This window comes from Rhinoderma darwinii, chromosome 2, assembly GCF_050947455.1.
Source record: "Rhinoderma darwinii isolate aRhiDar2 chromosome 2, aRhiDar2.hap1, whole genome shotgun sequence".
Taxonomy (NCBI): Eukaryota; Metazoa; Chordata; class Amphibia; order Anura; family Rhinodermatidae; genus Rhinoderma; species Rhinoderma darwinii.
Genome location: NC_134688.1, coordinates 356,503,945 through 356,531,417, shown reverse-complemented (window position 1 = coordinate 356,531,417; position 27,473 = coordinate 356,503,945). Strand labels below are relative to the sequence as shown.

Genomic DNA, 27,473 nt, shown 5'->3' with positions numbered 1-27,473 from the left:
TTTCAGTGGAAGGCCAAAGCCATTCTTTTATTATGTTTAAAACCCAACGGTCCGAGGTAATAATTTGCCAATTTTGCAATTATGCTTTTGACGGAATTAGAGTAATTTAGATATCCTAAAGTGTTCCTATTCATAATCACGGGCCTGCCTTCAAGGCTTGTGGGACTGGTCCTCTGACAGAAAGGGCAGTTTAAAGGGATACGCAAGTCTCTTTATATCTACAAAGGACTTATGGCTCTATAATGTTCCTTTACGTCCTGAATGAATTCTGGGCCAAATAAATATGAGTACCCCTTATTGGGTTACTCATGGCTCTTAGGGGCCAAATCAGACATTGGACATCAAGCAGCCAGCTCTTCTTTTTTGTTATGTAATTAAAGGATTGACCAATAAGAACCGCCCTGCCAATAGCTTGGAGTAAAGCTAATTTGGAGGACTGGATGGCGTTAATATTACACTTGTCACTCTCCTGTTCTGCTTTGGTAAGCATTAAAAGTAATTGTCCAGCAGCATCTGCACCCTTAACCTCTTCCCGCACCTTGATGTAACTGCACGTCAAGGTGAACTGTAACTTTGCACTCCTTGACGTGCAGTTACAACTGTTCTTTTTTCAGTTAACCGCCACGCAGCGCTACACCGCAGCGGCGGTTAACTGTGCAGGGCGTCTGCCCTGCATTTCCTGTTGCCGATCAGCGGCCCATGGCCACTGATTTCGGCAGATAACCCCTTAGATATCACAGCCATAGTAACACGCCCCCTTGCCATTACACGCCCCATTGACAGTTCAGGGCGTTATTTAAATATCGGGTGCCAAATATAACGGCACCGATATCTAAATAACGGAGGAGGGTAGAAAAAATGTTTTAAAGTGCCCCAGGGTTTTATGCAGCCCTGCCCATTACATGCTGCACTCAGCTGCACATGTATGGGCAGGAGAAATGTTATCTTTAAATAAATATTTAAAGTCCAAAAGAAAACCCTTTTCCCATTTTTTCACTAAAGCAATCTCAAAAATAAAAAAAATACACAAAATTGATATCGCTGCGTCCTTAAAAGTCTGAACTATTACAATATACCGTTATTTAACTCGCACGTTGAACGCCGTAAATAATAAAGAATTTAAAACACCAAAATCGGTCACCTTCGCTCTAAAAAAATGTCAATAAAAAGTGCTCAAAAAGTTGTAAATACCAAAAAATGGTACCAATAAAAACGACAGCTCGTCCCGCAAAAAATAAGCCCATATACCTCTCAATCGACTAAAAAATAAAAAAAGTAATGCTTCTCGGAATGTGATGTAACAAGACAATTTATTTTTTTACCAAATCGATTTTACTTTGTAAAAGTAGTAAAATATAAAAAAAATATATATCAATTTGGTATCACCGTAATTGTATTGAGTTGCAGAAAAAATGTAAGTTGCCGTTTTTACTACATAGTGAAAGCAGTAAAAACAAAACCCCAAAAACAAGGGAGGAATCGCAGTTGTTTCCAGTTTCAGCCTGCAAAGAATTTATTTTCAGTTTCCCAGTACATTTTATGGTAGTTTAAATGGTGTCAATAGAAAATACAACTCCTTCCGCAATAAACCCTCACACGACTCTATTGAGAGGAAAAATAAAAACGTTATGGCTCTCGGAAGGCGGGGAGTGAAAAATGAAAATAAAAAGGCAAAAACCGGATCAGCCCAGGATGGGTTAATTTTTAATAAAAAAACATTTATGACCACAAGTGGGGTATTGCCGTACTCGGGAGAAATTGCTTTACAAATGTTGGGATGCTTTTTCCTCCTTTATTCTTTGTGAAAATTAAAAAATTAAACATTTTAGTGGAAATAATGTTGATATTAATTTTCACGGCCTAATTCTAACAAATTCTGAAATAGACCTGTGGGTTCTAAATGCTCACTATACCACTAGATAGATTCCTTAAGTGGTGTAGTTTCCCAAATGGGGTCACTTTTGGGTGGTTTCCACCGTTTTGGTTCGTCGGGAGCTTTGCAAATGCGACATGGCACCCGAAAACCATTTCAGCTAAATTTTGGCTCCAAAAGCCAAATAGCGCTCCTTCCCTTCTAAGCCCTGCTGTGGGTCCAAACAGCAGTTTCTTCCCAAATATGGGATATTTCCGTAATCGGGAGAAATTGCTTTACAAATGCTTGGGTGTTATTTCTCCTTTATTCCTTGTAAAAATTAAAAATGTCTACGTTTTTTCAGAAAAAAAGTAGATTTTCATCTTCACAGACTAATTCAAATACATTTAGCAAAAATACTGTGGGGTCCAAATGCTAACTATACCCCTAGATAAATTAATTGAGGGGTGTAGTTTCCAAAATAAGGTAACTTTTGTGGGTTTTTTTTTTTACTGTTTTGGCACCACAAGACCTCTTCAAACCTGACATGGTGCCTAAAATATATTTTAAAAAAAAGGAGGCCTGAATATCGGGGATGCCAATACAATTTCTAAAGACCAAATCATCATAATAATTTAAGAAGAGTTTTCTAAAGGCCAACTTAGTAAAATCTCTTACATCAGACGATTCTGCTATGTCCCACCATAGTGAAAATAACTTAGTAGGGGTCTCTTGCCCGCCAATCCCACACGGGCCATCTGCTTATCACTCTAATTGCCTCTCCGATATGATGCAGTAGACCTGGTGACACTATCCGACACCCAGTCCAGTTGCAATTGGGTATATATCGCTGGATACTCCTACCGTATGGAAAACAAAAATAGTGTTTTTAGACTTGGAAATCTGCCATTTGAAAAATGTTTTTATCACCCAAAAGCATTTTAAAAAGGTGGATACTAACAGTTAATTTTAGGAGCGCCCACTACAAGAAATGGACCCTTAATATCCCATTTAGTCAGTATAGACGCGTAAGGAAGAATTGCTCTGTATCAGCTACCTATAGGGACCAAGCTAAGATTTTTAATAAAAGAGTCAGGGAAAAAGGCTACCCCCAAAAAAAAATAGCTAGTGCCTTTAAAAAGAATCTGGCCATACCACAAGAGGAATGCCTCATAGAAAAAACAAAAGCCACCATAACGGAGAAAAAAACCTTACTCAAGTAACTTCATCACTACTTACAATACAGGAAGTATGATAATAAGAAACACTCTAGATAAACATTGGGGTATCCTGCAGAATGATCCCATTTTGAATAAAATCATCCCAAGAAAACCAAGAATTGCTTTTCAGACGTGGCAGAACTATAAAAAATATTGTTGCTCCTAGTAGACTTAAACCCATAGCACCGATTTACATTGACCAGCATTTTACCTTCTACTGTAGGGATCTTTAAATGCGGCAGAAATAAATGTCTATGCTGTACCAGCTTTCATTTTAGGAGAAAAACGTTTAAATCCAATACCACCAAAGAAGAATTTCTTAGTAAATCTTTCCTAAATTGCAGCTCTGACCATGTTATATACATGATAGAATGTACCTGTGTCATTCAATACGTGGGAAGTACCACACAACAGCTTAGATGCAGACTAAATGGGCACAGTTCCAATACAAAATTTTGTTTTTCTGACACAGCCTCTTTAGGATCTACTAAGATTCCACAACTCTTCATTTGCCAACATCAACATTTCTCCAATAGAGCATGTCCCCAAAAATATGTACAATCGAGTAAGCCTGTTAAACATGCGTGAGGCTTACTGGATATTTAAGCTTCAAACTCCAGATGGCTTAACCCCTTAGTGACCAAGCTTGTTTGGACCTTAAAGAGGCTCTGTCACCAGATTTTGCAACCCCTATCTCCTATTGCAGCAGATCGGCGCTGCAATGTAGATAAGAGTAACATTTTTTTTTTTTAAAAACAAGCATTTTTGGCCAAGTTATGACCATTTTTATATTTATGCAAATGAGGCTTTCTAAAGTACAACTGAGCGTGTTTAAAGTTAAAGTACAACTGGGCGTGTATTGTGTATGTACATCTGGGCGTTTTTACTTCTTTTACTAGCTGGGCGTTGTGAATGGAAGTGTATGATGCTGACGAATCAGCATCATCCACTTCTCTTCATTACCACCCAGCTTCTGGCAGTGCACAGACACACAGCGTGTTCTCGAGAGATCACGCTGTGACGTCACTCACTTCCTGCCCCAGGTCCTGCATCGTGTCGGACGAGCGAGGACACATCGGCACCAGAGGCTACAGTTGATTCTGCAGCAGCATCAGCGTTTGCAGGTAAGTAGCTACATCGACTTACCTGCAAACGCCGATACTGCTGCAGAATCAAATGTAGCCTCTGGTGCCGATGTGTACTCGCTCGTCCGACACGATGCAGGACCTGGGGCATAAAGTGACGTCACAGCGTGATCTCTCGAGAACACGCTGTGTGTCTGTGCACTGCCAGAAGCTGGGTGGTAACGAAGAGAAGTGGATGATGCTGATTCGTCAGCATCATACACTTCCATTCACAACTTTAGAAAGCCTCATTTGCATAAATATAAAAATGGTCATAACTTGGCCAAAAATGCTCGTTTTAAAAAAAAACAAAAAACGTTACTCTTATCTACAGTGCAGCGCCGATCTGCTGCAATAGGAGATAGGGGTTGCAAAATCTGGTGACAGAGCCTCTTTAATAACCAAGCCAAATTTGTCAAATCTGGTATGTCTGACTTTATCAGAGAATTACTCTGTGAAAGTTTTGAATATCCAAGTAATTCTGACATTGTTTTTTCGTCACGTTGTACTTTATTTTAGTGGCAAAAGTAGACTGATACGATTTGCGTAAATTAATTAAAAAATAGAAAAATTTAAGAAATTTTGTAAAAATCTAAATTTTTCCCTATTTTTAACTGCAATATGTCACATTTGTACATACATACTGTACAATTTTTTTCATTAAATATATATATTTCCATCTGTTTACTCTATTTTGGCAGCACTTTTAAAAAAAAAATAAAAAAAATTGTGCAATTTAGAAGACTTACAAATGTAATAATAATTTTATACATTTTGAAGTACATTTTGTTTTCCTGCACCAAGCCAGGTTTTCAGAGGCTCATAGGTGTCAGAATGATGGAAACCCCCACAAATTACCCCATTTTGAAAACTACACCCCTTAACCCTTTCACGCCGCAGCCCTTTTTCAGATTTTCATTTTCGTTTTTCCCTCCCCACCTTCCAAAGGCCATAACGCCTTTATTTTTCCGTCGATATAGTACTATGAGGGCTTGATTTTTGCGGGACAAGTTGTAGTTTTTCGTTTCACCATTTATTTTGCCGTATAATGTACTAGGAAACGGGAAAAAGTTATTTGTGGGGTAGAAAATTAAAAAAACAGCGATTCCGCCATGGTTTTTTGCGCGCCATTTTTACGGAATTCACTGTACAATTAAAACAACATATTCATTTTATTCTATGGGTCAATACGATTACGCCGATGCCAAATATGTGTAGGTTTTTCTATATTTTACTACTTTTACAAGTAAAAACCTAAGTGTAAAAAAGAAAATGTATTTTGTTTCGCCAAATTCCGAGAGCTGTGACGTCTTTAGTTTTCCGTCGATTAAGTGGTATAAGGGCTTATTTTTTGCGGGATAAGCTGTAGTTTTTAATAATACCATTTTGGTGTAAATGTGACGGTTTGATCACTTTTTATTTAATTTTTTGTGGGAGATTAGGTGAACAAAAAATAGACATTCTGGCGTTTACAATTTTTTTTTTTTACGGCGTTCACCGTGCGGGTTAAATAATGATATATTGTGATAGTTCAGACTTTTACGGACGCGGCAATACCAATTATGTTTATTTATTTAATTTTTTACGATGCTCTAGGGGGAAAATGGGAAAAGGGGGGTTTTTTGAACTTTTAATATTTTTTATTTTTTTACACAAAAAAAAAAACTTTATTTAACACATTTTTAAATTTTTTATTAGTCCCCCTAGGGGACTTCAACCAGCGATCGTTAGATCGCTTGCACGATATACTGCAATACTAATGCATTGCAGTATATCGTGATTCTGACAGTCTTCTATGAAGCCCTGCCGGAGGCAGAGCTTCATAGGAGTACCAAGATGGCGGACCTGGGGGACTTCGTCAGACCCCCAGGCAGCCGTGTGAACCAACGGCTCCCCCCGATCTCGCCGCGGGGGGGCCGTTGAGACGTTACAGGGAGTTGCCCCCCTGTTTTTAGTAATTTAAATGCCGCAATCTCTATTGAACGCGGCATTTAACGGGTTAAACCAGCGGGATCGCGCTAAAGCACAGCCGACACACTCGCTCCATGGAGCGGACTCAGCCCGTGAGCCTGCTCCATATTCCCCCACCCGGCGTGCTCCGTATATATACGGCGGATGTCGGGAAGCGGTTAAGGTATTTATTAAGGGGTGTTGTAAGTGTTTTGACCCCACAGTTTTTTTGTAAGAATTCATGTAAAGCAGGCATAAAAAAATATTATTACATTTTTTCACAAATGTGTCATTTTAAAGACCGATTTCTTTATAAAGCAAACATGAGAATGATGAAACACACCCCAAAATCGATCACCCTGTTTCTCCTGTTTTCAAAAATACCCACATTGTGGCCCTAATGCGCTGCCTGGACACACGGCAGGGGCCAAAAGGAAGGGAGCACCCGGAGGCTTTCAGGACTCATATTTTGCTTGAAATTTTTTTAGGCCCCACTGTACATTTGGAGAGGCTTTGAACTGCCAGAACGATAGAAACTCCCCATAAACGACCCCATTTAGAAAACTAAACCCCTTAAGGTATTTATCTAGGGGTGTAGTGAGTATTTTGACCCCACAGTTGTTTGCTAATTTTAATGCATAGCAGGTGAAAAAAATAATTCACTTTTTTCATTAAAGTATCAGTTTGAAGACCGTTTTCTTTGTAACGCGAACATGAGAATGAAGAGACACACCCCAAAATCTATCACCCTGTTTGTCCTGTTTTCAAAAATACCCCCATTGTGGCCCTAATGCGTTGCCTGGACAAACGGCAGGGCCCAAAAGGAAGGGAGCACCCGGAGGCTTTCAGGACCCATATTTTGCTTGAAAATGTTTTAGACCCCACTGTACATTTGGAGAGGCTTTGAGCTTCCAGAATGGTATAAATCCCCCATATTTGGAAGACTAGAATAGTTATTTAGCGGGGTAGTGAGTATTTTGACCCCACATTTTATTGGTACATTTAATACAAAGAGAGTAAAAAAAAATGATTTCATTTTTTTGACAAATGTGTCATCTTAAAGACAGGATTTTTTTGTAAAACAATCATGAAAATGAAGAAATGCACCCCACAATGTATTCATCTAGAGGTATAGTGAGAATTTTTAGTTTTGTTTGGGGGTTTTTACAGATAACCCACTTTTGTGTGAACAATTGTAAAGGTGTTCATCATAGTGACAATTTTGGCAGCACAAGCATTTGCCAGCAATTTATGCAGTGGGTTGGCACAGAAAAAAATGTATACTTCATTTTTACAAAGGTGTCACTGTGTGACACCTTTAAAAGTATTCATCTAGGGGTATAATGATAATTTTTTGGTGTGTGTGTGTGTGTGTTTGTGTGTGTGTGTGTGTGTGTGTGTGTGTGTGTGTGTGTGTTCCAATTTGTAATGGGGCAGTAAAGTAATTGGCAATAGGGTAAATTACATTTAAATAATCAATCTAAAAAGGGCAAAGGTAACAGAGCCAATAAAGTAGTTGTAAAATTAATATTCTAAAGTGGAATGATAGATTTTGAAACAATCTTTGATACAAAGCCCAGGCTTGGAGGGGCACGTGTCACACTGATGAATTGTGTCTTTGCGAATTCCTCTTTTATAACAGACACGACATCTTTTCTGGGGCTGTCTTTTTTTTTTCTGTGGGAAGCACCTCAGATGGGAAATGTTGCCCTCTAACAATTCTGGAGGCATCACTTCCAAAGGTTACATTTCTCCCCCCTCTTCGATGTCTGCAAAAATAATTTTTTTTATTATTCTTTCCTGGTATTACAGGTACTTTATCTGATGGCCAGCATATCTGTACAACACATAGGAATTGTACAACGACATTTGAATCAGGTGTACAACTAGTTTTTTGTACCACGTATGGGACTTTCTCATCGCATCATATGGCTTTATCTTCTGATCCGATAAATCGACTCCCCCCATATGTTTATTGTATGCCTGGATACATACGGGCTTTGGTGTTTCTTCTGCTCTGTCACGCATGGGGGCAAGAGTGCTCTCTTCATTGTGGATAGTTGTAAGCATAAGGACATAAATTCTGGAATTTGAGGGTTAAAATTACATGGGGGTGCCCAGTCCTCTTCACTTGTGCCAGGCAGGGTTTGATGGCTTCTCATTTCAGAGGTTTGAGAGGTTTCCTCATCGTCACTGGAGGAAGTTGAAAGTTTAAATATGAATCCCCCCTCACTGGCAGAATCGGTATCAGAATAGAGCATTTGAAATGCCTCTTCTGTGGTATACAGTCACTTGGCCATAATGATTTTTACAATATATATATATATATGTGAAATATAATACAGTAAACTGTTCTGTATTAGTGATGTAGGTGAACGTACCTATAATATGTAATCTGTTACAGTAAACTCTACTGTAACAGTAATATAATGTAACAAAGTTTTTTGTTTTTTTTTATATATTATATTATTATTTTTATTTTTTTTAACTAAAACATTCCCAACAAACGTACAACTATCCCTAATGGACAATGGCAGGTGATGGCGATTCACAGCACAGGGCACGTCACTCTGGGTTCCTCACTGGGTAGAGCAGGGAAGGGGCACTGAACAATGGCAGGTGATGGCGATTCACAGCACAGGGCACTTCACTCTAGGTTCCTCACTGGGTAGAGCAGGGAAGGGGCACTGGACAATGGCAGGTGATGGCGATTCACAGCACAGGGCACTTCACTCTGGGATCTGTACTGGGTAGAGCAGGTAAGGGGCACTGGACAATGGCAGGTGATGGCGATTCACAGCACAGGGCACTTCACTCTGGGATCTGTACTGGGTAGAGCAGGTAAGGGGCACTGGACAATGGCAGGTGATGGCGATTCACAGCACAGGGCACGTCACTCTGGGATCTGTACTGGGTAGAGCAGGTAAGGGGCACTGGACAATGGCAGGTGATGGCGATTCACAGCACAGGGCACGTCACTCTGCGATCTGTACTGGGTAGAGCAGGTAAGGGGCACTGGACAATGGCAGGTGATGGCGATTCACAGTACAGGGCACTTCACTCTCTGGGTACTTTACTGGGTAGAGCAGGGAAGGGGCATTTGTCAGTGACACTGGCAGGAAATTTATATAATTCTTTGTTCACTGTCTTCTCTCACGGTCTCTCACTAACACACGTCTGATCTCCTCACTCTCTCACAAAAGGAGGAGATCAGACGCTGTGAGCAAATGTTGATGCCCAGAAACTGGCATCAATAAGCTGTGATTGGTCAGTCACTACAGACTGACCAATCACAGTGATCAACAACGATTGGTCCCTAACAACATAAAAGTGACAATCTGCTGTCTTTGACAGCAGTTGTCACATTGTGAACTCCTCCCGTGGCTCTTTCTGCCAGGTAACTCTTAGACTGCTGTGATTGGTCAGTCACTACTGACTGACCAATCACGGAGATCGCAAACGAGGGACTGTGATTGGTCCCCACTGCTTGTCAGTGACGATCTGTCACTGCTCTTTCTGCTGGGTTTTGCTGTGATTGTTCAGTCACTACTGACTGGACCAATCACAGTGATCGCAAACGGGGGACCACTGTGACTGGTGCCCCACATCTTGTCAGTGACGATCTGCTGTCTTTGACAGCAGTCGTCACGTTACATTCCCTAACCCGGCTCTTTCTACCACTTTTCTATACTAAAACGCTGTGATTGGTCTGTCACTACTGGCGCCGCGCTGTAATTGGTCCCTCGCCGTATCAGCGCGACTATCGGCTGTCTGTGACAGCCTATATCATTCTTCTATCACCATGTCTTTTTACATGGTGACAGTTTTTAGCCATGACGTAACTGTACCTCATGGTGCCTTAATGCAGGGCAAACCATGACGTACAGTTGCGTCATGGTGCGTTAAGGGGTTAAAGAAAAATATTGAAATGGTGTAAATATTATTAACCTTTAACCTAGAACATCTTCATAAATGACTTTGGAATAATTTATGTTTCATAACCATTAAAAATACTTTATTTCGAGCCACTCGATAATAAAACATATATGAACAAATTCAGCCATGCATTTTTGTACATCATAAATATGTCTTACCTTTATGCGGTGTTTGGCCTCGGCGTTTTTCTTGAATATAGCACCACACTGTCACGTAGGGTTCGTGGACCCACAGGGCCGTACCGCCTTGGCGGTATGGCAGCTGGCCAACAGGGCGCAGGTCAGAGTCTATAGTTCATATAGGCTACCTGTGGCAGCTCGGACAGTAGCAGGGCAGGCTTGGCTGGGACTAGGCAGCAGGTAGACGTCAGGCGTGGAGTAGCAGGACAGGCGTGGTATACAGCACCGCATGATAACAGCTCAACATGGCACTAGATCAGGATACAGGAACAGGGAACACTGGGAGCAGGAAACACTAGGGGACCATTTGCAGGATAGACTTAGGATACGACAACAACGCTTAGGCGTGGGAGGAAGGGGCTGAGACTTTCTTATAGCCCAGGGTGCTCAGGGAGCAATCAGCACAATCTCCCACATGCGTGCGCTCTGGCTTCTTGAGTCTGGACTGAGCTTGCGAGCGTACACTGGTGGTCACTGTGGAACAGTATGTGCAAACATCTCTGGAGAGAAGGGCGTTGACTGGATGGAAGGAGTTTGTGATCAGCGACCACGGACGTTACAGTATCCCCCCTCTTACGCCCCCTCCACTTGGGACCAGAACGAGAGAGAAACCTCTTAATGAGGGTAGGAGCGTTGAGATTCTCTTCTGGCTCCCAGGACCTCTCTTCTGGACCAAACCCCTTCCAATCTACTAAGTAAAAGGTTCTTCCTCTTACTTTTTTAATGTCCAAGATCTCCTTAACCTCGAAGGTGTCTGAAGTTCCGTTGGAGGCAACCGCACGGCTAGGAGTCTTGGTAAAGCGGTTCAGAACCACCGACTTCAGGAGGGAGACATGGAAGGAGTTGGGGATCTTGAGGGTAGGATGCAGCCGAAGCTTGCAGGCGACAAGGTTGATCTGCTGTAGAATCACGAAGGGTCCGAGGAACCTGGGAGCAAATTTGTATGACGGCACCCTGAGTCGAATATTCCTGGAGGACAGCCAGACCTTCGTGCCAGGAAGAAACTGAGGAGGTTCTGTTCTCCTTGTGTGCGCCTTCCGTTTCATGCGGTCGACCGCCAGCAGGATGGAGGATCGAGTCTGCTGCCAGATCTGCAGAAAGTCCCTAAATTACGTGTCAGCAGCTGGCAACTCGGACGTATCAAGCATCGGGAGAGGAATTTGTGGGTGTTGGCCGTAGACAATGAAGAACCGTGTCTTCTGTGTGGACTCGCTGGTGTGATTGTTGTAAGAGAATTCAGCCCACGGAAGCAACTGCACCCAGTCATCATGCTGCTTGGAGTTGAAGTGGCGTAAGTAGTTCTCCAAGATCTGATTGATCCTCTCGACCTGACCATTGGACTGAGGACGGTAGCTCGAGGAAAAGTCCAACTTTACACCTAGGAGTCCGCAGAGGGCTCTCCAGAACCTCGAGGTGAACTGAACCCCCCGATCAAACACCATATACTGCGGTAAGCCGTGCAGGCGGAAGATGTGTTGGATGAACAGCTTGGCCAGTAGAGGAGCAGAAGGAAGACTGGTCAGAGGAACGAAGTGGGCCATCTTGGAAAATCGATGCACAACCACCCAGACAGCACTGCATCCAGCAGAGAGAGGCACGTCAGTAATAAAGTCCATAGCTATATGCTGCCAGGGAGCATCGGGCACAGGCAATGGCTGGAGCAGGCCAGCAGGTCTGGAGTGAGTGACCTTGTTAGCTGCACACACTGAGCAGGACGAAACAAAGTCCAAAATGTCCTTGGGCAGCGTGGGCCACCAGAAAGGATAGACAATCAGATCTCGGGTCTTACGGGTCCCCGCGTGACCTGCCAGTCTAGAGGACTGTCCCCAGCGGAGGATTCTCCCTCGGTCAGCCAGGCGCACAAAAGTCCTCCATGGAGGAATGTCCCCAACTTGAAGGGGATTGACAGAGACAATGCAAGATGGATCAATAATGTTCTGCGCCATATTTATGGTGTCCTCTGTCTCGAAAGACCTGGACAAGGGATCGGCCCTCACATTCTTTTCGGCCGGGTGATAATGGAGCTCAACCTGGAACCTGGTAAAGAACAGCGACCATCTGGCCTGACGAGGATTTAGCCGTTGGGCCATCTGGAGATAGGTGAGGTTCTTGTGGTCTGTAAAAATCAGGATGTGATGAGCTGCGCCCTCTAGTAGATGTCTCCACTCCTCCAGGGCCAACATGATGGCCAGTAACTCCCGATCCCCAATCGAGTAGTTGCGTTCTACGGAAGAGAAGAGCTTAGAGAAATATCCACATACCATAGACTTGCCCTTGGAACCTCTCTGGAACAGGAGTGCACCTGCACCGACAGAGGATATGTCCACCTCCAGCAAGAACTGTAGAGAAATGTCGGGATGATGGAGGATAGAAGCTGACGTGAAGGCACTATTCAGGCTATTAAATGCAGACTCTACCTCAGAAGTCCAAACCTTGGCATTCATGCCCTTCTTAGTGAGGTCAGAGATAGGAGAAGTCAGTGAGGAGAAGTTTGTAATAAACTGTCTGTAGAAATTGGCGAATCCCAGAAAGCACCGTATGGCCCCCAAGCCTTGAGGGCGTGGCCATTCCAGAACGGACTTTACCTTTTCAGGATCCATCTTGAGACCCCTATTCGAGACAAAGTAGCCGAGGAAGGTCAGAGCATCTTGTTCAAACACGCACTTCTCCAATTTAGCGTACAGACGGTTCTCTCTTAACCACAGCAAAACTTGACGGACATGTCTCTGATGAGTCACAGGATCTGAAGAAAAAAATCAAGATGTCATCAAGATAGACCACAACACAAACATAGAGAAGGTCACGGAAAATATCTTTAACAAACTCATGGAAGACCGCGGGAGCATTACATAGGCCGAGGGGCATTACTAGATACTCATAGTGTCCATCACGGGTGTTAAATGCAGTCTTCCATTTGTCACCCTGGTGAATCCGGATTAGGTTGTAAGCCCCACGCAGGTCTAGTTTGGAAAAAATGGTGGCATAACATATACAATCAAATAATTCAGAGATCAGCAGCAACGGATATTTATTCTTCAACGTGATTTGATTGAGACCCCGGTACTCAATACAAGGACGCAGGGAGCCATCCTTTTTTCTAGACGAAGAAGTACCCGGTTCCTGCCGGGGAGGAAGACTTCCGTATAAAGCCCCTCTCCAAGTTCTCCTTAACATAGGCGGACTTGGACTGAGTCTCTGGCAAGGAGAGAGGATATATCCTACCACGGGGACGGGATCACCAGGGATCAGCTCGATAGGACAGGCATACGCCCGGTGTGGGGGCAGTGTCTTCGCCTCCCTTTTGCTGAAGACGTCTGAAAATGCAGCACAATGACCAGGCAATCCTGCCAATGATCGAGGCAGAGAAGGCTGGACAGAATGAATCTGCACCAGACATCGGCTGTGACACTCGGGGCCCCACTGGAGAACCTCTCCAGAGTTCCAGTCCAGGACTGGGGCATGTAGTCTGAGCCAAGGCAGACCCAGCAGCACAGGGTTTACGGCATTGGACAGGACATAGAACGGTAGAAGTTCGGAGCGGAGAGCCCCTACTTGGAGCCTCAGTGGCTTGGTCACAGCTTTAACTCGGTTTGGCAGAGGTAGTCCATTTACTGATGCAACTATCAACGGTCTCTCCAGAGGGGTAGTAGGTAATTGGAGAAGGTCCACCAGATCTCTACAAATGAAATAAGCAGCGGATCCAGAGTCCAGATACGCAGAGACCTGATGCGTTTTCTCACCGGACACTATGGTAACGGGCATGGACAATTTAGACGGGAGTCCTTCTTTACCCAAGGTTGTCTCTCCTACCAACCCTAGGCTTTGGGGCTTTTGGGGACACAGACGCACAAGATGGCCTCCGAGGCCGCAATAAAGACAGAGTCCCGAAGTGCATCTGCGTTGTCTCTCCTGGGTAGATGGCTTACATTGGTCCATCCTCACAGACTCCTGAGGAGTATCGGCATCTGAGGACAACTGGGGTTGCTGCAAGGTAGGGGCCAGACTAGGAAGGCCTCCCTCCCGGCGAACCTCTTGGAGCCGTTCTCGGAGCCTTCTATCAATCCGGGCAGCCAGGAGGATGTGGTCATCCAGGGTGGACGGCAGGTCTCGAGCGGCAAGTTCGTCTTTAATCTTAGGAGACAGTCCATGCCAGAATGTAGCCACCAGGGCCTCATTGTTCCACAACAGTTCTCCCGCCAGGGTGTGGAAGTGGATGGCGTACTCGCCCAGAGAGATGTCTTCTTGGCGTACATTCAGCAAGGTAGCCGCAGCAGAGGAGACTCGTCCAGGCTCCTCAAACACTGTGCGAAATGTCCAGAGGAACCCCTGGAAGTCACGGGTCTCTGGTCCTTGTCTCTTCCAGATCGGGTTTGCCCATGTAAGGGCCTTGCCAGTAAGAATAGAGATGATGAAAGCGACCCTTGCGCCATCAGACGAAAATGCCCTTGAATACAGGCTGAAGTGGATCTGGCACTGGTTAAAAAATCCACGGCAGGAACTTGCGTCTCCATCATAGCGGTTAGGAAGTGGCAAAGAAAAATGAGGATCAACACTGCCAGGAGGTGTAGTCTGAGGAACAGTACTGCCAGGAGGTGTAGTAGGAGGAACGACAGCTCGTGCCGCCTGCCGACGTGCGAGAAAGAAGGTTCAAGGCCTGGAGGAGTTGGTCCTGTCGAGACCGGAGGTCTAGCATATCCGCCCGCATCTCTTGTGACGTCGTCATGGTCTTGGATCGACCAGCGGGGTCCATGGCCTGAGCGTACTCTCACGTAGGGTTCGTGGACCCACAGGGCCGTACCGCCTTGGGGGTATAGCAGCTGGCCAACAGGGCGCAGGTCAGAGTCTATAGTTCATATAGGGTACCTGTGGCAGCTCGGACAGTAGCAAGGCAGGCTTGGCTGGGACTAGGCAGCAGGTAGACGTCAGGCGTGGAGTAGCAGGACAGGCGTGGTATACAGCACAACACGGCAACAGCTCAACACGGTACTAGATCAGGATACATGTTAGAGGATACAGGAACAGGGAACACTGGGAGCAGGAAACACTAGGACCATTTGCAAGACAGACTTAGGATACGACAACAACGCTTAGGCGTGGGAGGAAGGGGCTGAGACCTTCTTATAGCCCAGGGTGCTCAGGGAGCAATCCGCACAATCTCTCACATGCGTGCGCTCTGGCTTCTTGAGTCTGGACTGAGCTCGAGAACGCACCCTAGTGGTCACTGTGGAACAGGATGGGCGTATGTGCAAACATCTCTGGAGAGAAGGGCGTCTTCTGGATGGAAGGAGTTCGTGGTCAGCGACCACGGACGTTACCAACAGCTTTTGAGTGAACCCCTCCAGTTGGGTCGACACTGAGCCCCACGCAGCTCCTTTAGTTGTAACCCATAAGTTAAGTACCAAATTTAGAAATAACTTGTTTGTTCGTGTTTCGGAACGTATAATAACAACCCAGCTGGCCAGCACTCCTTTTGTCCCGATTCATGCAGAATATCCAGGTGCAAACAAACAGGTTATGCTCTTTTTTTGTTAAATCAGCCCAGTCAGTAAACATGATTTCATATACTTGCAATCCAGTGGATTAACCCTGGAGCGGCAAAATAAACCATCAGGTCCTTTTTTCAATGCAAAGTAGCGTTTTAGACAGCAAGTGTTCTGCTTCAACTAGTCAAAACACACCATTCTCCCTTATGACACTAAATTATGTCTGAGTTATCAGATACCGTATATCTTTTTATGTTTTAACACTGGAATGAAGCATGCAAATTACTCTTGGCATCTGGAGGATCTCACTCAGCAACGAATATAAGGGTATGTTCACACGAGGGCGTCCGTTACGGCTGAAATTACGGGGATGTTTCAGCCTGAAAACATCCCCGTAATTTCAGCCGTACCGGCATGTGCAGGCGCTTGAACGCCGCGTCCATTACGGCCGTAATTAGCGCTGCTATTCATTGGAGTCAATGAATAACGGCTCCAATTACGGCCAAAGAAGTGACAGGTCACTTCTTTGACGCGGGCGTCTATTTACGCGCCGTCTTTTGACAGCGGCGCGTAAATATACGCCTCGTGTGAACAGACAAACGTCTGCCCATTGCTTTCAATGGGCAGATGTTTGTCAGCGCTATTGAGGCGCTATTTTCGGACGTAATTCGGGGCAAAAACGCCCGAATTACGTCCGTAAATAGGCCGTGTGAACATACCCTAACTGTTCAAACTCAAATTCAACACATGTATTTCAAGTTAATTTCATTAACCATTGTAATAGCTTAACAAGTTAATACATTGATGCAAATTATACCTTTTGAACAGCAAGTAATCTGCGTGTGTAGAAAGCACAACACCTCCCTCTTTGAAACTCGACCTTTTAGGCTGGGTTCACACGAGCATGTTACATCCGTAATGGACGGAACGTATTTCGGCCGCAAGTCCCGGACCGAACACACTGTAGGGAGCCGGGCTCCTAGCATCATAGTTATGTACGATGCTAGGAGTCCCTGCCTCGCTTCCGGACAACTGTCCCGTTCTGTAATCATGTTTTCAGTACGGGACAGTAGTACCACGGAGAGGCAGGGACTCCTAGCGTCGTGCATAACTTTGACGATTGGAGCCCGGCTCCCTGCAGTGTGTTCGGTCCGGGACTTGCGGCCGAAATCCGTTCTGTCCATTATGGACGTAACATGCTCGTGTGAACCCAGCCTAAAATTGTCGAGGTTCAAAGAGGGAGGTGTTGTGCTTTCTACACACTGAATATGCTCGTGTGAATCCAGCCTAAGCATGTGAACCATATTACCTCATCTTTATCATTGCAATAATCAGACAGAAGTTTCATGTATCTCGATTCATTCTAAAACTTTTTAGTTTTTGATCCCATATTCCTTTTTGGTATGTGTCACCATTAGGCCTTCTTCACACACATTTTTGTTCAGTGTTTTAAAATGCATAGAAAAAAACAGCATGCATTTCAAGCGTTTTTACTAACTTGTTTTGCATGCATTTTTGCAGCTTATGGAAAAAAAATGCCAGGAAAACCGCCATACCTAGAGCACACTGTGTTTTGAAAACACGCTACAGGCTTAAAAAATGCCACTGACTTAAAACGCTGTGTATGTAGGCTCTCATACTTTACCTTAGACCTTAAAGGTGTGGACCAAAAATTATTAGCAGTGTACTGCAATATTGCTAATATACATTCTGGTCCCCGTCACGCTGATTCTGAGATATTCATAGATTTTTATCGCACTGCCGGGGGATCGGAAGTTTAGTTGCACATGACGATATGACACTCTGTCATGTGACCGGCCCCGCTGTACTCTATGTTCAAGCAGTAGTACAGCTAGTATATAGAGTACCGTGGGGCCTATCGCATGATGAAGAGTGGTATAGTCCTCAAAGAAGGCTGTGCAACTAAACTTCCGATCCCCCAGAGGCGCTATAAAAATCTATGAAAATCTCAGAATCAGGGGGACCGGAATGTATATTAGCGAGTGTACTCACATACTGCACACTGCTAATAATTTTTGATCCCTACATAACCCCTTTAAAGGATTATCTGCGCCTCCAAAAAAAGTGTGAAAATGCTGCAAAATACGCCATTAAAAATTCAAGTAAACACTGTGTGTGTATTCACTCCAAAGAAAATGGTTAATTATAGCTGCCAACACATAAGGTACGTGTGGTTGGACAATTGTAATAATTTATCATTTTAACCATTATTTTTAATAATACTGTGATTCGATTAGATACTGGAACTTACACAGGGCAGAGAAGACAACGAAAACAAGATATTGAACTTGACGTTTCAACTGAATGAATCCACTAACAGAATTCAAGAGCTAAATGAAATTTCAGGTGGAACTGTTTTCTTATTATCAGTAATGAATTCACAACAACAGTGGCCCGCATGTATTCGTATTGGCTTATTCTGTGTCAGTCTTATATTCTTTTTTTTGTTAGTGTTTTTTTTTCATGTTTTTTGTTACAATTTATTCAAATGTTACGAACAATTTGTTAAAATTGGTCACATTTAATATTTCAGAAGGTGTGATGCTTTTGGTTTATTTTGATGGCTTACTTTTTCCGCCAGCCTGCTGGTGGCGTGCAGATACAACTTTTTATGACTTTAAAAAATCATATATCATAAATATGGCTGAAAAGAAACTTTGCCCATAACCATGCCCACTTGGCTAACACGATTTACAAAGTGGCACAAATGCGGCTCAAGCCGTTATTCTTTTTGATGCAAATACACCAAATTTGATACTTTTGTGTTTCAGTTTTTTACCAATTTTTTTTCAAGGTCTCTGTTTTCTGTTTACATGCTGCAAATCGTACAGACCTAGCCCCAATCAGAACTCAGAGGTAGGGACTGTGACCTGGACCTGGGTAGCTGTGTAGCTGGAGTTAGTAGAACCTCTGTGTCACAATTGGATTGAAGCTGGCTAAACTGTTGTAGAGTCCTAGGGATTTCTTTTTTTTTCACACTTGACCACCTCATGGTGGTTTGGCTGCAGTCAGACAGGAAACAAGGCTGTACCGATAGATGCAGAAAATAGTACCAGTACCAGTACCAGTGACATAGTACCAGTACCAGACAAAAGCATAGTTGGGAGACAGAGTCAGAAGTTGTACCAGGTAAACGAGCCAAATAGAACAAGACAAGCCAGAAATCAGAGACTAAGATAGAAGCCAGGAATACCAGATAATGGGCAATGTAATAACGACTAGAGGCTGGACAGAACAGAGGACACTGTAGGGGAAGCCACGATTTGCAAAGAATTAAAAACAGTTACAAGTTTTCTTGTATTCTCCAATTACTACCTGCAATTTTTAAGTGCTTTAAACACCAATTGGCAAGGCCAAAGCAGGATGGTAGAAACTTTGTCAACATCCATCCTCAACACATCTGCAGTACTCCAAAAAAAGATAGCTCGGACCATTGAAAGAGGCACTACTCGGTATAAGAGCGAGAGAGTTTTTACAAGCTCATGGTGGGAAAGCAAATTCTTAGAGAGAAAATTAGGATATTGTCCTGGTAGGCAACAAACAAAATCCGTCTCCAGCTGGCAACAAGGATTTCCTAATAAAGCCATATTTCAGGTTTTTAGACCCAGACATGGCCTGTGTTTTGGGGGAAGTAAAAGGATTAGTGTAAAGGATCTGCCAGGCACAGCTTTGGGGTTAACTCCCAGAACTAATCAGTCAGCACCTGAGAATACATCCCTGAGACTGACTCCTGCTTCCACCATTCAGGCTGGCAGGCTTAGGAGTGGGAGAGCCTATCGTAACCTGGCCAGACTCAGCTAGCTCCCGCCCTCGGTCTATTTAAGCCTGCACTTCCTGTCCCTCGGTGCTTGTGATTCTTTCCTTGTGGTTTCCTGGCCCAGCTACAGCTCCTATTTTTGATCCTGCTCCATACAGACCCTGGCTTACCGACTACTCTTCTGCTTTTCGTTTTGTACCTCGCACACTCCTAGCTTGACTCGGCTCGTTCACCACTCTGGTTGCTCACGGTGTTGCCGTGGGCAACGGCCCCTTTTCCTTGCTTGTGTTCCTTTGTATGTTTGTCGCGTTTGTCGTGCACTTACTGAGCGCAGGGACCGCCGCCCAGTTGTACCCCGTCGCCTAAGGCGGGTCGTTGCAAGTAGGCAGGGACAGAGTGGCGGGTAGATTAGGGCTCACTTGTCCGTCTCCCTACCCCCTGCCATTACATAATCACAAGCCCCGTTGATTGTTTCTTTTCTGCTCTCGGACTTATTTATGACGAGACTGACAGGACTGCCTTTGCCGAGAGTCAGCTGGTGACCTTAAGTCAGGGTAAGAGACCTGTTGAGGAGTATCGCTCTGACTTTCGGAAGTGGTGCGTAGCTTCTCGGTGGAATGACCCTGCCTTAAGGTGCCAGTTTAGGTTGGGTCTGTCGAATACCCTGAAAGACCTGCTAGTTAGCTATCCCTCTTCTGACTCCCTAGACCAGGTTATGGCTTTAGCGGTACGACTTGACCGACGTCTCAGGGAACGACAACGTGAACGTTTATGTGTTTTCTCCTCCGACTCCCCCATGATGCCTCCCGAAGCTCCGTTGCTTCGTGCCTCCCCGAAAGATTCAGAGATACCTATGCAACTCGGGGCCTCCGTGTCCCCCCAACAACGTAGAGAATTCCGCAGGAAGAATGGTCTCTGCTTCTACTGTGGGGACGACAAGCATCAAGTGAACAACTGTCCTAAGCGTAAGATTGCAGCCAGAGAACTTCCGCGTCTAAGTGATCATCGGGGAGGTCACTTGGGCGCACAGGTATTTCCCGTAAATATGAAACGTACTAAGATCATGCTTCCCTTTCAGGTCTCTTTTGGTGGTAGGTCTGCTACCGGCAGTGCCTTCGTGGATTCAGGGTCCTCTACTAATTTCATGTCTGTGGAATTTGCTATGTCCCTTGCTATGCCTCTGATTGATTTGCCTAAACCTGTCCCGGTAGTGGGTATCGACTCCACTCCTCTTGCTAATGGTTATTTTACACAGCATACCCCTGTTTTTGAACTCCTTGTTGGCTCCATGCATTTGGAGCAATGCTCTGCACTGGTGATGCAGGGATTATCGTACGATTTGGTGCTAGGTCTTCCCTGGTTGCAGTTGCATAATCCTACGTTTGACTGGAATACTGGGGAGCTAACCAAATGGGGTAATGAATGTTGTACGTCATGTTTTTCTGTTAATTCTATTTCTCCCCCTAAGGAGGCGAATACGCTACCCGAGTTTGTTCAGGACTTCGCTGATGTTTTCTCTAGGGAGGCCTCCGAAGTGTTACCTCCTCATAGAGAATACGATTGCGCTATCGAATTGGTACCAGGAGCTAAGCTTCCTAAGGGTAGGATATTTAATCTTTCTTGTCCCGAACGTGAAGCTATGAGAGTGTATATCCAGGAATCCCTGGCCAAGGGTTACATTCGTCCCTCTTCTTCTCCGGTAGGTGCTTGCTTCTTCTTCGTGGGGAAGAAGGATGGTGGTCTTAGGCCATGCATTGACTACCGTAGCCTGAATAAGGTCACGGTAAGGAACCAGTATCCCCTTCCTTTGATTCCTGATCTCTTTAATCAGGTTCAGGGGGCCCAATGGTTTTCTAAATTGGATCTACGGGGGGCGTATAACCTTATTCGCATCAAAGAGGGGGATGAGTGGAAGACTGCGTTTAACACGCCCGAAGGCCATTTCGAATACCTCGTCATGCCCTTTGGGTTGTTTAATGCCCCTGCGGTCTTCCAGAATTTCATAAATGAGATTTTGAGAAATTACCTGGGGATTTTTCTGGTAGTGTACCTTGATGACATACTGGTGTTTTCCAAGGACTGGTCCTCCCACATTGAGCATGTCAGGAAGGTGCTCCAGGTCCTTCGGGAAAACAAACTGTTTGCCAAAACCGAAAAATGTGTGTTTGGGGTACAGGAGATTCCATTTTTGGGTCAAATCCTCACTCCCCATGAATTCCGCATGGACCCCGCCAAGGTTCAGGCTGTGGCGGAATGGGTCCAACCTGCCTCCCTGAAGGCGTTACAGTGTTTTTTTGGGGTTCGCTAATTATTACAGGAGATTTATTGCTAACTTCTCGGTCATCGCTAAGCCCCTTACGGACCTCACTCGCAAAGGTGCTGATCTCCTCCACTGGCCTCCTGAGGCTGTCCAGGCTTTTGAGGTCCTTAAGAAGTGCTTTGTCTCGGCCCCGGTGCTGGTTCAGCCCAACCAAATGGAGCCATTTATCGTGGAAGTTGACGCATCTGAGGTGGGAGTGGGGGCTGTCTTGTCCCAGGGTACCAGGTCCCTCACCCATCTCCGCCCCTGTGCCTACTTCTCCAGGAAGTTTTCGCCAACTGAAAGTAACTATGATATTGGCAACCGCGAACTCTTAGCCATTAAATGGGCATTTGAAGAGTGGCGCCACTTCCTGGAGGGAGCTAGGCACCAGGTAACGGTCCTTACCGACCACAAGAATCTGGTTTTCCTAGAATCTGCCCGGAGGCTAAACCCGAGACAAGCTTGATGGGCGTTATTTTTTTACCAGATTCAATTTTTTGGTTACCTATAGGGCTGGGTCTAAAAATATTAAGGCTGATGCACTGTCGCGTAGCTTCATGGCCAGCCCTCCTTCGGAGGAAGATACTGCTTGTATTTTGCCTCCAGGTATAATCATTTCCTCGATCAATTCTGATTTAGTCTCTGATATTGCTGCTGATCAAGGTGCAGCTCCCGGGAACCTTCCTGAGAACAAGCTGTTTGTTCCCCTGCAATTCCGGCTAAGGGTACTTAGGGAAAATCATGACTCCGCACTATCTGGCCATCCAGGCATCCTTGGTACCAAACACCTCATTACCAGAAATTATTGGTGGCCTGGGTTGCCTAAAGACGTTAAGGCCTACGTCGCCGCTTGTGAGGTTTGTGCTAGGTCCAAGACTCCCAGGTCCCGACCAGCGGGCTTACTGCATTCGTTGCCCATTCCCCAGAGACCTTGGACACATATCTCCATGAATTTTATCACCGATTTGCCTCCATCCCAAGGCAAGTCGGTGGTGTGGGTGGTGGTGGACCGCTTCAGTAAGATGTGCCACTTTGTGCCCCTCAAGAAACTACCCAACGCCAAAACGTTGGCTACCTTGTTTGTCAAACACATCCTGCGTCTCCATGGGGTCCCTGTCAATATTGTTTCGGACAGAGGGGTACAATTTGTTTCATTGTTTTGGAGAGCCTTCTGTATGAAGTTGGGGATTGATCTGTCCTTCTCCTCTGCCTTCCATCCTGAAACCAATGGCCAAACGGAGAGGACTAATCAATCTCTGGAACAATACTTAAGGTGTTTTGTCTCTGACTGTCAATTTGATTGGGTCTCTTTCATTCCCCTCGCCGAATTTTCCCTTAATAACCGGGTCAGTAACTCGTCAGGGGTCTCTCCTTTTTTTTTTAATTTTGGGTTTAATCCACGGTTCTCCTCCGTTTCACCTGGTAGTTCCAACAATCCCGAGGTAGAGGTCGTTCATCGGGAACTGTGCACAGTCTGGGCCCAGGTTCAGAAAAACCTAGAGGTGTCCCAGAGCGTACAAAAAACTCAGGCTGATAAAAAACGTTCTGCTAACCCCCTGTTTATGGTCGGGGATCTGGTGTGCTTGTCGTCTAGGAACTTGCGTCTCAAGGTTCCGTCCAAGAAGTTTGCTCCCCGGTTTATTGGGCCGTATAAGGTCATTGAGGTCCTCAATCCTGTCTCCTTCCGGCTGGAGTTACCCCCGTCTTTTCGGATACACGACGTGTTTCATGCCTCCCTCCTCAAACGCTGCTCCCCGTCCTTGGCTCCCTCGAGGAGACCTCCTGTTCCCATCCTCACCCCGGAGGGGGTGGAATTCGAGGTGGCCAGGATTGTGGACAGCAAGATGGTCCAAGGCTCCCTCCAGTACCTGGTCCATTGGAGAGGATACGGGCCCGAGGAGAGCACTTGGGTACCCGCCCGGGATGTTCACGCTGGGGTATTGGTCAGGAGGTTCCACCTGCGTTTCCCCAGTAAGCCAGGTCCACTTAGAAAGGGTCCGGTGGCCCCTTATAAAAGGGGGGGGTACTGTAAAGGATCTGCCAGGCACAGCTTCGGGGTTAACTCCCAGAACTAATCAGTCAGCACCTGAGAATACATCCCTGAGACTGACTCCTGCTTCCACCATTCAGGCTGGCAGGCTTAGGAGTGGGAGAGCCTATTGTAACCTGGCCAGACTCAGCTAGCTCCCGCCCTCGGTCTATTTAAGCCTGCACTTCCTGTCCCTCGGTGCTTGTGATTCTTTCCTTGTGGTTTCCTGGCCCAGCTATAGCTCCTATTTTTGATCCTGCTCCATACAGACCCTGGCTTACCGACTACTCTTCTGCTTTTCGTTTTGTACCTCGCACACTCCTGGCTTGACTCGGCTCGTTCACCACTCTGGTTGCTCACGGTGTTGCCGTGGGCAACGGCCCCTTTTCCTTGCTTGTGTTCCTTTGTATGTTTGTCGCGTTTGTCGTGCACTTACTGAGCGCAGGGACCGCCGCCCAGTTGTACCCCGTCGCCTAGGGCGGGTCGTTGCAAGTAGGCAGGGACAGAGTGGCGGGTAGATTAGGGCTCACTTGTCCGTCTCCCTACCCCCTGCCATTACAATTAGAAGCTTCTAAAAATCATTTCACACAGAGTTTTTCGGCGCTGATTTTGACACGGAAACCGTGTTGGAATCCGCGCCAACAAATTTTCAAATTCGCCCCACATTGATTTCAATGGGAGGCAGAGGTGTTTTTTTTTTTCCGGGCAGCTGTTCTTTCTCGCTGCGGCTTCCTCCTCTGACCTCCCGTTGAAATCAATGGGAGGCAGAAAAAAACAGCGGCGCTAGTTTCTGAGCGTTCTTTGCAGCGTTTTTGCCTGCGGCTCTTGCATTAGATTTAATGGCCGCAGGCAAAAAACGCAAAGAAAAAAATGCATGCAGATTAATATTATATTGAGGCATATTTTTTTTCTGCCTGCAAAAAATACTGCGTAAACAGGGCCTAAGAGGTGTGTGGCCTGGCAAAATAGTAGACACCTTGGAACTAAGCTTACTGTTACAGAAAATTGTGAAAGATAGAATCGACAAGGTGATTTTGTTTACAGTTTGAAGGCAATGCCCCTGAATTAGTACACTGTGCAGTTTTGCTCAGATATACTGTAGCCGAAGATTGATGTAAGTAATGACAGATGAGATAGAGAAATCACATTGTAAGGTTTTAGCAGGATCTTTATTGATATAAATGGCCGACCTCTATAAAAGTGCTCTTCAGAATTTGTAGATGTAATAGTTTGTAGATAATGACTAACACAGAAATTTAACTGCTTTGTCATTATTTTGTAGACAACTGTCAAACGGATATGGAGAAACATAAGAAGAAAGCAGATGAAAAAATCTCCCAGCTAGAATCCACTAACTTGGCTTTGCAGAATACCAAGGTAATAGTTAAAATTGTTGTTGCAGTTATAAAACAATGTGTATAATAAGAAGAATGTGCCAAACTGATTGTGTACGAAACCATAGCAATAAGTGCACCATGCAATGATTGGTATTATAAGGGTGAGTTCATGTGCTCCATGCAGATTTTGCCAGGGCTTTGTTGTGGATTTGCAAATGACGAAATTCGCAGCACAAATCCAATACAAATCTGCGACGTATAGGGCATACTTTGTCAGCCTGATCCTCTTGAGGTCCTCAAATAATCATCTTTTTGTCACTAAAAATGTTATACATAGTGAGTGCTATATATAGCATAAGGCTACATTCACACGACCGTGACAAATTGCCGTGCGACGGCCGTTTTCGTAACGGCCGACACACGGCCGTTTTCAGAACAATAGAGTTCTATGGGTGTATTCACACGGCCGTTTTTTTTAACGGCTCGTGAAAACTGGCCGTCAAAAAATATGACATGGCTCCCATAGAAGTCAATGAATCCGTTTTTACCGTCCATTTTTTATGAATCAATCCTTCTAACGGATGGTAAAAACTGATCCCGGCCGAGGATTCCCTGCACACACTGCTACTTTGAGCGCTGAGCCCGGGGAAGGTTTTGACATTACTATCCATATATGGACAGTGATGTCGGGCTTTCAACTGTGGACTCTCCGGCCAGAGCATCGCAAGATCTCTGGCCAGGACTCCTGTCTCCTTGTGACCCCCCCTGAAGATAGCGGCCCCCACCACCTCTACATAGTGCCGCTGTAGCTCCTTGAAAGAGCGGAATCCCTGGCCGACGCTCTAGCCAGGGGATTCCGCTACTGGAAAGCCCCTGGCGTTACTGTTTATATATGGACAGTGACGTCAGTGGCTACCTCTGGAATCCCCTGCCAGAGTGGAATCCCCAGCCAACGCTCTCGCCAGAGGATTCTGCTACTGGAGAAGCCCCTGGCGTCACTGTCCATATATGGACAGAGACATCAGGGGCTCCCTCTAGGAGTGAAATCCCCAGCCAGAGGGATTCTGCTCCTACAGCGAGCTACAGTCAAGCTATCTAAGCGGGTGCCGCTATCTACATGTGGGGGTGCTATCTACATGTGTGGGTGCTATCTACAGGGGGTCATTTACTGGGGGGTGCTTTCTACAGTGGGGGTGGTGCTATCTACAGTGGGGGTTGGTGCTATCTACATCGGGGGTTAGTTCTACCTACAGGGGTGTGGCACTATCGACATGGGCACTGTAGCACTATATAGGGGTGTGACTATCTACAGGAGACACTGTTGTGCTATCTATATGGGCACTGTGGCACTATGAGGGCACTGACACTATATGTGGGCACAATGGTACTATGTCACTTTATATGTGGGCACTGTGGCACTATTTAAAGTAGGCATTGTGGCACTATGTGGGCACTATCTACATGGTCATTGTAGCACTATCTACATGGGCACTGTGGTGTGTTCAGGCGGTTTGGACAATAAAACCAACAAATTAAATCCATCCGGTTTTTTTTTAACGGCCATGAAAAACAGATGGCAAATGGATGACAAACGGCCATTAAAAACGGGCAGACGGACTGGAAATGGATGAAAATTTGGAGACACACTGATGCAAAATGGCCATGAAAAACTGAAAGTTGATCAGTTTTTAATTGCCAGTTTTTTTTCACTGTCGTGTGAATATATTAGGCTACATTCACACGACAGTGAAAAAAAATGGCCATTAAAAACTGATCAACTGTTAGTTTTTTATGGCCATTTTGCATCAGTGTGTCACCAAATTTTCATACATTTCCAGTCCATTTTTAATGTCCGTTTGACATCCGATTTTCATTCGTTTTTCATGACCGTTAAAAAAACTGATGGATTTCATTTGTCAGCCCCCTGAAAATAGCCAAGGAAGGTCGCATCTTCACCTAGACACTATTTTCAGCCTCCCTGTAGTTGCTACACAGCCCCCTGTAGATTATGCCACACAGCCTCCCTGTAGATGCCACACAGTCTCCCCTGTAGATGATGCCACACAGCCTCCCTGTAGATGATGCCACACAGCCCTACACATCCACTGATGCAGCGCCGTCTTCTTCAGGTGTGGTCTCTAGTCTTCACGGGTTCTGCAAAGGCGGCGCAATGACACACTCACGGATGCAGCGCCATCTTCTTTAGGTGTGGTCTCTAGTCTTCACGGGTTCTGCAAAGGCGGCACGATGACGTCTGCAACGGTGACGCCGCTGCAATGGTAA

At 45.3% G+C, this 27,473-nt stretch overlaps 1 protein-coding gene across 3 annotated transcripts in view; it reads left to right on the top strand.

Annotated features, from left to right (window-relative positions):
* The window catches only part of SYCP1 (synaptonemal complex protein 1), a 433,751-nt gene that overhangs the window by 189,735 nt on the left and 216,543 nt on the right, over positions 1 to 27,473 (top strand). For all 3 annotated transcript variants that reach the window (XM_075850715.1, XM_075850716.1, XM_075850717.1), the window contains exons 11-12: positions 18,003 to 18,111; positions 25,136 to 25,230. In XM_075850715.1, coding sequence (XP_075706830.1) covers positions 18,003 to 18,111; positions 25,136 to 25,230 — 204 coding nt within the window. The remainder of the gene's footprint in view (positions 1 to 18,002; positions 18,112 to 25,135; positions 25,231 to 27,473) is intronic.